The sequence below is a fragment of the Grammomys surdaster genome, unplaced genomic scaffold (assembly GCF_004785775.1).
Source record: "Grammomys surdaster isolate TR1022 unplaced genomic scaffold, NIH_TR_1.0 130, whole genome shotgun sequence".
NCBI classification, from domain to species: domain Eukaryota; kingdom Metazoa; phylum Chordata; class Mammalia; order Rodentia; family Muridae; genus Grammomys; species Grammomys surdaster.
The window spans coordinates 8,235,953-8,247,077 of NW_021604588.1; the positions used below are offsets into that span (position 1 = coordinate 8,235,953).

The 11,125-nt window shown below is 41.3% G+C and overlaps 1 protein-coding gene and 1 long non-coding RNA gene across 5 annotated transcripts in view; one reads left to right on the forward strand and one right to left on the reverse strand.

The window, feature by feature from the left end:
• Positions 1-11,125, reverse strand: part of Fmo2 (flavin containing monooxygenase 2) — a 25,869-nt gene that overhangs the window by 2,202 nt on the left and 12,542 nt on the right. For 2 of the 4 annotated variants that reach the window (XM_028758862.1, XM_028758871.1), the window contains 4 exons: positions 8,658-8,857; positions 7,108-7,463; positions 4,871-4,943; positions 1,123-3,935 (listed from right to left, as the gene is read on the reverse strand). In XM_028758862.1, the coding sequence (XP_028614695.1) occupies positions 3,584-3,935; positions 4,871-4,943; positions 7,108-7,463; positions 8,658-8,857 (981 nt within the window). In that variant the 3' untranslated portion in view covers positions 1,123-3,583. Of the gene's footprint in view, positions 1-1,122; positions 3,936-4,870; positions 4,944-7,107; positions 7,464-8,417; positions 8,858-11,125 lie in introns of those variants that run through there. The other 2 variants (XR_003710191.1, XM_028758879.1) reach the window with 2 other exon arrangements.
• On the forward strand, positions 7,876-10,158 carry LOC114613536. Its single transcript, XR_003710192.1, has 4 exons — positions 7,876-8,158; positions 8,561-8,860; positions 9,131-9,193; positions 10,118-10,158. It is a non-coding gene; the product is annotated as an uncharacterized LOC114613536 (long non-coding RNA).

Sequence of the window (11,125 nt, forward strand, 5' to 3'; positions counted from 1 at the left end):
ACACACACACACACACACACACACACACACACACACACACACGAGTGGTCTTTCCAAACTCACTGGCTCTCAAATTTGCTGTGCACCGCTTTTGAAACAGCAGAGATCCTGACTGAGTAGGCTATTGCTACATTTATGTTCAAACATTTATAAGAACTGTGAGGTTCTCTGAAATAGGTGGTCTGTACATTGTGGTTTGGTGCAAAAATCCATAGAAAGTTGGTCTGGGTTAGCTTCATGTTCAAGACACACAGAGGCAAAGGGAGACTGAATGACTTCTCAGAGGCATCTTCATTAAATAATTGATTATCAGAAGATTTGGAAAAATAAAGAGATTTGTAAAATTGTTAGTGCTGTTAATTTAATAATAATTTTGTCTTAGAACCAATCCTCCTGTAGAACCACTGATTTTGTACCAATCTAACAGGTGTTCTTCATCTCTTCTTTTGTAGTGGCAGGATGGTAGGCCATCACAAGTGGCCATCACAACGATAAAATGTGACATGGAAAGCCAGTTGGCATGCTTTCTACAAAGGGTCAGACACTAAAGATCTTAGAGTTTGAGGCCCAAACACTCGGTCCTGTTGCAAATACTCCATTCTGCCACAGGAGCACAAAAGCAAGGCAATAAATGAGTGGGCGTGCCCGTGTCCTCATGAAACCAGCACAAAAACCCAGGCTTCAGTTCTCATACAATAGTTCGCCGATTTTTGCTTTTCAGGTTTGGTAATTTAACATAATGATTTGAAAAGGATTTTTAATAGTTGATAAAAAAGTAATCTGCTTTTATTTATTTTTGCTGCATTTTATTTATGTATTTATTGAATGTGGGTGTAGATATGAATGCCTGTACAGAGGTCAGAGGACATCTTGCAAGAATTGGTTCTCTCCTCCTATGAACAGAATTCAGATCATCAAGCCTGGTGGCAAGTTCCTCTGCCTGCTGGGCCATCTTGCCCAGCACAAGTAATCAGCTTCTCATAAAAAGCTACATATATACATGTATATATGTATATGTATATGTATATGTATATGTATATGTATATGTATATGTATATTTCATTTATAATTTTTAGTTTTAAAAAATTTTTGCTTGAGAATTTCATAAATGCACACAATACATTTGCAATTTTAGAAAGGAATTTACTTGTAAGTATAGAAAAGAGTCTTAAATTCGAATGTAATAATATCAGTGAACTTTCGTGTGTGTGTGTGTATGTATACATGCGTGTGTGTGTTCAGATGTGTGCAGTTGCATATGTGTGTGCAGAGGTGTGTGCAAATGTATGCAAGCATGTGTAGGTAGGCCAGAGGTGGGGCTCTGGTATTATTCCTCAGGCATTGTTCACTTTTGTTTTTTGAGACAGGGTCTTTCACTGACCTGGCACTCATTAAAACAGAGGAGGCTGGCCAGAGACACCCAGGAAACTGTCATCATCTTCCTCTCCAGTGCTGGGATCAGATGTGTGTTCTGCCACACCTGGTTGGTAAAATGCAGGTTCTGAAGCTCAACTTCAGATTCTTAAGCTTCCAAGGCTTTGTCAACTGGGCAGTTCTGCAGTCCAATTCAGTGGGCTTAAAAGAAAGAAGTTCCTATTGGAAGATATTGCCATCAGACTGGAAAGGGAGGAGGAGAGCGAGGAGAAAGAAAGGAGAGAGGGGCTGGCATTAGTTAGGCTTAAAGAGAGCGTCCACAAAGCTTTAAAGCAGTAGTTCTCAACCAGTGGGTTGAGACCCCCACAGGGGTGACATATCAGATATTTGCATTACGATCCATAAGAGTAGCAAAATTACAGTTATGAAGTAGCAATGGAATAATTTTAGAGTTGGGGGCCACCACAGCATGAGGGACTGATTTAAAGGGGTGTAGCATGAGGAAAGTTGAGAATCACTCCTTGGAGGGATAACGAACAGCTATTTACCTAAACCTTCAATATCTCAACCTTTGTCCCCTCTGCAGAGGCACTGGTCTGGTGTCTGGGCATGGCTTATCTTTCACAGTGCGGGTCACGGGAAGAGCTGCTATCAGGAGTGTTTGTAGCCTGCTGTTTGCTATGTTGCTCAATGTTTGCTGACACTGAATTGCTTATGTCTCCTTTAGTTTTCAGTTCCAAGAAAATGACACTCCCTGCCCCCTTATCAGATGACAAAGACAGTGCATTGCTGAGATGTGCCTTTCTTACCTATCATGTTAATCCTAGACACTGGCTCAGTCATCGTAACAGTTTTCATCTGCTTGGGAGATACACTTTACTTCAATTGTCACCCTTCCAAATGTTGATAATTACTTTAAGTACTGCTGCAGAGGTATTTTTCATTCTAGTTCTCTTTAAAATTATTTTTCTTTTGAGGCAGGGTGTCACCATGTAGCCTTGGCTGGCCCAGATTTTGCTATGTAGACCAGCCCAGCCTCAAGCTCATAGTGATCCACCTCCTTGCCTCCTTAGTGCTGGGATTAAAGGTCTGTACACTGTGCCAACCTCAAGTGCTTTTTAAGCTCCAGCTGACATGAAGACCTAATACTGTAAACGAACCTAGACAGGTTGTATTTGCAAGGAAAGTGCCATTTTTTACAATAGTTTTAGAAAACTTTATGCTAATGAATAGAACTATAGTGTGATCTTATAATGAATAAAATAAACAATTAGGAAGTACTTCATCAAGAGTGGAGCTTTTATAAATAAGCGTATTGCATGGTGAGCTCATGACTGTTAGTTCCAGAGTTTAACAAATTGGGCATCAATTGAAGCCTCATCTCAAGACAGTTGCTGTGAGAATTAAATACAATAAAATACATAATGTACACATAGCACAATGTCTAGTCTGTGAGAAACAATATCTATATGTTGTAGCTAGGGGATCAGTGTTTCTAGCAACATACAGGAGCTGTGTCTATTTGCTTAGCTTGCAATATGAGGAACTTAAAGTATATCCCAGCATTGTTGTTGCTTTTGGTCTATCCTCTCTTTTTTGTCCACCAGTATTTCTGAGTGATCTCTCATCAAGAGATAGCAGACCCTAATAAGTAGGAACGGTGACTAGAGTATGCGTAGGAACAGCACTGAGCATAGTGTACAGGATGTGAAATCTCTACCACAATTTAAGTTCTTCAGTGTCTTGCCTTTTTTTTTTTTGAGACAAGATCTACCTGTGCAGTTCTGGAAGTCCTGGAACTCACTCTTTAGGCCAGCCTGGCCTCAAACTCATGGAGATCCATATGCCACCCAAGTGCTAAGATTAAAGGCGTGTGCTAACATGCTCAACTATGACTTACTTTTTATTCTGCATAATTTTATTGAATTCTTTTAATCACGTAACTCAAAACCTGCCATGGCTGATGGCACTATCTACCTGTGCTGGTATTATTGTAGAATACAGTATGGAGACAGATGAATTTGAGGAAATAGAATGATAAGGACATCTTGTGACCTTAATTTAGTTTTATATCTAGACCTACGTCTTCTGATCTCCCTACAATTAGTCCCTCTATTTGTTCCCCTGAAGTAAAATTATAATGAGGATGTGATTTTTTTTAGTCTCCCTTTCAAAGAGGCAGTGATGGAGAAAAGTGTCAGGTGACAGATTAGAACCCCTGAAGTTGGAAAAAGAAAGCTAGAACAACAGCGAGCAGTCCCAGGAGCTTGAGCAGGAAAGATACTGAGGCGTTAGCTGAGGGCTGGAGAGTTCGAGTCTTTAAGGGCTTCAGGATCCTCTGCTTCTGGGTGAGGATGGCATTCCTGGCTCCTTCCCACTGTCCAGGTCCAACTAGACGGTACTGGTAGGAATTGCAGGGTCCGAAGTAGAGTCTCACAGCCAGTTTAGGGTCTTTGAAAAGGAGAGAGATGAAGTCTGGCTTCGCACCTATTTCCAAAGCTAGTTCATCCAGGTAGTCAACGTAATTGGTCTGCAGTATCTGGCTCTGGCTTTTTCCAAACCTTAGTGAAGTAAATGAAAAGTGCTGATTCATAAAACACTCTATGTTCTATCTTAATACAAGCCACTCAATAGCGGTTTAAGTAATAAAAGAACGAACAAATGAAGACATAAATTTTGAATGAATCTCTGGGAGGTTCCATCAGGAGGCTTGTATCTCAGATTGATGAGAAGCCTACAAAATTATTAGGCAAACTGATGGAGACTCTAGAGGTGTAATGATATTGAAATGGTGACTGTCATTGGTTACTTATTAAGCTGCTGTAAGTGCCCAAGTAAGAATGTATGACCCAGGATTGCTGCAAATGCTTATGAGATGGTAGAGGGGCAGTGTCTTCCAGCACTAGATGCATAGTATTCCCTTGTTACACTGCTAAAGTACCCTGTAGTCTGGCTGACATCTAGAACATGCTCAATGCATATTAGATAAATTAGACCTTGAACGTGAGATAACCCCTTATGTCTATAAGGCAAGTCAACTTTCCAAGAGTACTTGATTACAGTCAAGCTCGGTCCCACTTCAACAAAACTGACAAACCCAAGCAAATTTTGAGTGTCTCAGGCTACCGTTACTACCAAGGCCACCACTGCCCTGTGACATTCCCTGAGTGTGGATGGCCTGAAAGGATATAGAATCTCGAATGGGCATCATAGAAGACAGAAATGAGATTAGCCCGAGGAAAGGCGTTCTGACTTGGCACTGTTTTGTGTTTTTGAGTAATGGGTTCTTAAACTAGGATGTCTAAGAACCAAATGAAACATCATCAGTTTACAAAGTTCCAGTCTCATCTATAGAACCTTTGACTCATAGGTTTGGCCTGGTTTGTGTTCTAGGACTGCACCTTTAACAGCTAGCTGACTCTCACAGGCAGTCAGCTTGTGGTGTTTTGTGACATACTACTCCATGTAGAACATGTGTTACAAGGAAAGTGCTTACAGGTTAATTCTTTTCTCATTTCTTTCAACAATGTCTGCCATCATAGTCATCTCCGAAGGCAAGCTACACAAGCCTAGAAAACAAAAACAAAAACAAAAATGAAACTTAGTTTGAGTAGTGAGTTTCTTTCCATGTTACTGATTTGTGTAGCAGTTGTTTTCTAAGGTTGAATTTGGGCCATTTAGTTGTCATACCAGGCAGGACCTCCGTGCTTCTGAACGGCAGGAGTGGGACCTCCGTAGCTGAGCATGGCCAGTGGCATAGGCCATGAACTGGGGAAGCCAGAAAAGGGGCTGGAGAAGGGAAGCATGCTGGTGAAACTGTGTCAGGTGGGGTGGGCTCTATTCTGGTAGTGACAGGACACTTTAGAAGAGTTTCCTGGATGATGTAACAAGATTAGATTTGCCCTTTGGAAAGATCCATCTGGGTCCTTGATTTAAAAAAGGAAGGCTCAGGGGAGGCGAACTTACTATTAGGGAAACTAGGTAAAAGGCTGTTGAAGGAAATCTGGTGAGAGATGATAGTGGCCCCAACTGCTGAGGGAAGTTTGGCTAGATAAAATAGTGTGGTGATCCCCTCTCTGTCTCTGTCTGTCTGTCTGTCTGTCTGTCTGTCTGTCTGTTTCTCTCTCTCTCTCTCTCTCTCTCTGTGTGTGTGTGTGTGTGTGTGTGAGCCCATCTCCTGTGCTCAAGTGTACTGTGGGCTTCAGATGGGAACAATGGCCATATTCCTGCACATGGTCAGGCATCTAACATCTCAGACGTTAGTAGCCCAAAGCTGAGTTTGCCACTGAGACCCTCCTGTCTCTATTCTCAGCCACAGCCAGACTCCAGTGCTGGACCCATATTCTTTTCCTTTCCTATGTTGAACCACAAAGCATGCTCTGCTGCCTTTTTCCTTGACTGTTTCCAACACATTTGTTCTCATTTCCACTTTGACTTCAGCTCTGGCCTGGGCTGCATCGTATCTTAGCACAGGTGAGTGCCGGCGCTTTCTCAGTGGTCTTTGATTATTAAATCTGTGTTCCCAATTGATAGAATTACCTTAAGTGTAAAGGAGACAATTCCTATTCTTCCAGTATACTTCCTCCCTGGCGCTTCTGACTTAAGAGCTTTCTAAGATGCAGAGTCCAGGTTTTCAGGCCAGACTCAATCTGAATGGCTCCCCAAGGGTCATCTAGATAGTAGTTGGCTACACACGATTTGGGAAGAACTGGTTTATATTTCTCTTTTCTTCTCTTTCTTCCCTCCCTCCTTTTTTCTTTTGTTTTAATCACCTTTCTTCTTTTCTTCCAAGAAAGTCTTTCTAGAAGCCCTAGCTGGATTGAACTTGCTCTGTAGCCCAGTCTGCCCTTGAACTCTCATCTATTCTCTTGCCTCTGGAGTGCTGAGATTAAAGGCCTGGAACCACTTGAGAGGTGAAAGCACGTGATCTGGAGTTCAAGGCCAGCCTTGGCTACATAGCAAGTTTGAGGACATCCTCGGTTACATTAGATTCCTTCTCACTCATCTGCAGCAAAACAAAAACAGAAAAAGAAACAAAAACAAAAACAAACCTCCCTTACCAGTGTTTATACATTTACTTTTTATAACCCCAGATCCTTAACAAAGCTTTTGTGTCGGCTGGTTCTTCTCTCGTCACCTCCCACCTCCAGCAATGTGGGGCTCATAGTTCTCCACAGGCATCCTGCCTCTGTGTCTTTTGCTCAGGAAATCCCTTTTCTGGATCTGTGAAACTCAGACACCAGGAGGCTTTCCTGGACCACGTGCCTTCTGACAGGACCAAGCTCCCGTCTCTTTCATAGTACGAATTCTCCCAGCAAAGCATTTGTCATGTTATTAAAGCGATTTGTTTATATTTCTTTCTGACTCACTAGATCTCAGCACAGGCTGGGCATCAAATGAGACTTTTGTTGAACAGAGTTGAATCTCCAAAACAGGAGAAAAATTAGCCTTCCGAGGACAGTGAAATGCTGCACAGACAACCCTGTGAAAACATTTAAAACCTTGTCCCAGAGATGGCTCAGCAGGTAGAGCCATGTTGTGCAGGCAAACTGAGATCTACCTCTATGTCCCACAAGGTGGCAGCAGCAGGGAGACAACTCCCCATAGGGTAGCTGTCCTTTGGTCTCTCCATCCACGCCTCTCTTTGACACACATACATACACAGATGAATAAAGTTTTAAAAATTAAGAAAAAAAATGATAAAAATTCCACTGAGTTAAGCAGTCCACTCACCTTTGAAAACTCTTGTTGCCCAACGTGCCTGAAGCTCTACAGTTGGGAAGATGGAGCCCAGAGGCTGGATGAGACCTATGCACGCAAGGGTTGGCTTCTCCAGGTGAGGGGGAAACATGGCTTTGTACAGCGAGACCTTATTATCCTCCACTTTAACAAGCGAGTCTTCCAGGAAAGGAAAAGAGAAGGTATATCCCGTGGCAAAGACAATGACATCCACGTCTTCCTCCACCGTGCCATCCTCGAAGACCACAGTTGTCTCCGTGAGCTCCTTCACCCGTGTTTTTACTTTGATGGCGCCGTACAGCAGGCGGCTGGGAAGATCATCATTTAATACAGGTTCTTTCATAAGGTATCTGAGGCACACAGGAAAGAACGCATTCAGAGGGGCCACTGAATATGAATTAGGGGTGGCGATGAAAATTGTGTTGTTTTTTTTTAAATAGTCAGGAAACTAACTCAACTAGTTTGCCTGCCCCAAACTGCTATTGGACTCATTCTAATAATTGATAACCTCTTCCCTTGATAAACAAAGGAAAGCAAGCAGATGATAAAAGCAAAATCAATCCAAAGGTGGAAGTCGCTCCAGGGGCTTAGATATGATGCCAGCACCTAGTGTTAATCTTTGAATTTGCCGGTAATTATTGACCTTTGGTACCTCTCTCTTTTTTATGCTATGTAGTTTTCGTTATCTGTAGCTTCATTTAATCTCTACCTGATAGTAAATAAGGGAGAACGGATTGCATTAACAATGAGACCTACTACAGGGTCAGTGTGAAAATCAGTGCATAAAATGAAATTTGCTGATATTAACTGATCCCAATATCTATAAGAACCCTGTTTGTGGTGGCCTGGGTGGTGGAGCAAAGTCTGCTTGTAATCCTGGAGTTCTTTGTTTGTAAGCCATTTTCTTTTACTTATTATTTTTTTTTAAATAAGGCAATACATGACATAGATATTGGACTCCTCATTCAGATTAATGGGGGCATTTATGATAAGACTCAGTATCTCCCCATCCTCAGGCGAAGGAGACTGCTATCAACTGAAAAAGGTAAACATCAACAACGTTTACTTTGATATTAGCAAATATTTGTGTGAGGGAGAGGTATGTTCCCTTGGGAACAGCCTTCAGGGTACACGGGCGTGACAAAGGTTGACCTATCAGATGGTGCTCTGAGAGGATCACCATCTCTTGAGGAGACTTGGATGGCCTGAATGTTAGAAAGCTCTCCCAATCAATCCCAACCCTGAGTTCTGGAGCAGTGTTTAAGCATCTATTATAACTTCTTTGTGTGTGTGTGTGTGTGTGTCTATGTGTTTGTGTTGTGTGTGATGTGTTTGCTTGTCTGTGTGTGTTTGTATGTGTGTGTGTTTTGTTTGTTTTTGATACACAGTACACATTTGGAATCAAAACTCCAGGATCAATACAATTATACATACTTCTGGCTTACAGCTTGAACTACCATAGCAGATGGGACCTTAGCAAAGAAAGACAACACCAGGCAACCTTGGCTGGGATGAGCATACAACAAAAAGAAAAATAGCAGTACTTGTTCTGAGGCACCAGACCATAATTTTCATGGTTGAACCAGCGATTCATCTGTTGTTCCATCATCCACTTGACGACTGTGCGGGGCAGGACATTTCGGAGCATGGAGCTAAACCTGGTGTGGAACACCATGTCCCAAGGGTAGCCATCTTCAGAGATTCGGCTCAAGACCCAGGAACCATGTCTGGTGCTGATAAACACCTGGTAAACAGAAATTTCAACAGCAGGTGAAATTACTGGGCATTGACCAGCTGATATGGAAGGTGTTCGGTGGCACAGTTGGCTGAGTTCTGTTTACTGTATTAATTTGTGTGCAATGTTCATCTGTGAAGATATGTGTATGTGTGTGTGTATGTGTGTGTGTATGTGTGTAAGGAGGTCAGAGGTCAAACTTTAGTATAATTTTCATTGTTATCCATTTTGTTTTTAATTTCCTTTTTCTTTTCTTTTTCTTTTTTCTTTTATTTGAGACAGGATTCTCATTGGCCTGGAGCTCACCAATTAGGTTAGGTCAAGGTTCAGGGTGCCATCTCTCAGGTACATACTTTCAGTCCCATATGTGAAGATCTGAGAATTTACTATTCTATTTTAATTATAGATTTATGTAATTAATAAATATTGGAGAGGGGCTCTATGCAAAAGACAACAGCAAAAATAGCTTAATGGCATCAAATTTGGCAAGCAATTAGGAATCTTACATGGAATGTTCCTAAACATAAAATTTAATATTTTTTATTGGATATTTTATTTACATTTCAGATGTCATCCCCTTTCCCCATCCCTCACTCAGAAACCCCCTATCCTATCCCCCCTCCTCCTTCTTGCTTTTTTTTCTTTATTAGTATTTTAAGTTAATATACAAAGTACTGGGTTTTATTACAGCATCCTCATACATGAGTCATTAGAGTTTTTATTTGTTTCCCTCTGCCTCTTCCCTTTTTTCCTCCAGCTAGTTTCCTCCTCTGATTTCCTGTCTCATGTATTCCATCACCCTTCCTCCTCATCCTTTTTTTTTATTAGTAACTTAAAAAAAAAGTCAATCAAAGGCTTTGCAAGTTTGGTAATGCTCAATAACAAGATGCCCATACAACCAGAAGTGTAACCCAATAACCAACCTAGATACACCAACTATCTTTGACTGGTGGAAACACACAAACATCTGCCTCTATGTCTCCCCCCACCCCGCCCCGTCTCCTAGCTCCTCCTCTCATTCTCCTCCTCCTCTCCTTACTCTTCCTCTCCTTACTCCTCCCACCTTAGCTCCTCCTACATATCACCCTTCCTGTTAAAATGAAACTTTTCTCTCAAAATACAATTAGAGCATAACTATACCAATATGTATCAGTAAGGTATAAGATAGACCTAATACCCAGTCCGACATTTTGTTGACTAACCAGAACCTCTGTCATCGCTCCTAACTAAAAGACATAGTTCTGAACCTGTCTTTTTTCTTGGCTTTAGAATGAATGTCAGCTGAAAACCATCCTCTCAAATCTTTTCTCTCAAAGTAAATAGCCGGGACTGGCTATGAGACTATAAGTCTTCAACCCCGTGAGAAATCCAGAATGACTGAATTAACTGAAATTATGGGAAGCACAAAGCATAGCTTCTAAAACTTAGCCAATTTATAGAGATCATTGAACACCTGGACAGTCTCTATGCTACAAAACGTTGGAGCATCCGATCTTCAGCCTTCTGGCCCAGGATCATCTGACAGACCTAGTGATGCAGAATTATTAAGGGCTGATTACTCTTTCTTGGCAGACATAATCAGTCGACTATTCCGGAAGTGTGTCCTTTTCTGGACAGTAATTTGTCTGTGGATGAAAAGAGGCAATTCTTGCCTAGTGGCTGTCTCACCACAACTGAAGTAACTCCAAAGATGATCAACTTCTTTTTAGAACCTAAGACAGGAAGCTGTCAGGAGCAGACAGATCTCTAATCAAAATGAACATTAATACAGAAATGTTTGTAATGTCAATTCTGTGGACTTCTGAAGTTTTGAAAACCAACTATCCATGTAAAGCAATCTGGACTGTTGTCTGTTAACTCCTCTCAGCTATTTCTAAATAAAATATAGAAAACACCCTAACAATAAACTCAGAGCCATGAATTTGCTATAGGCCCTTAACTCACAGGCTAACCATCTTGAATCAGTTAACAATGTTAAAGAAGGACTGGGTCTAAGCCTTGTATTCCTAAATGTGTTATATAGGCACAATACCTATGAGAAATTTGGCCAATAATTAGGCTTCTTATGTGGAATGTTCCTAGCCATAAAATTTAATATTTGAATAAAAATGGTTCTGAAAATTTAATATTTGAATCTCTGGGACATCTGTTCTAAGTTCAAATCACTGACCTGAGTACATGCAGTGCCCATAAATGGCTCTTTACTTGGCTGACAGCAAAGGCAGCTCAGTATCTATCTATCTATCTATCTATCTATCTATCTATCTATCTATCTAT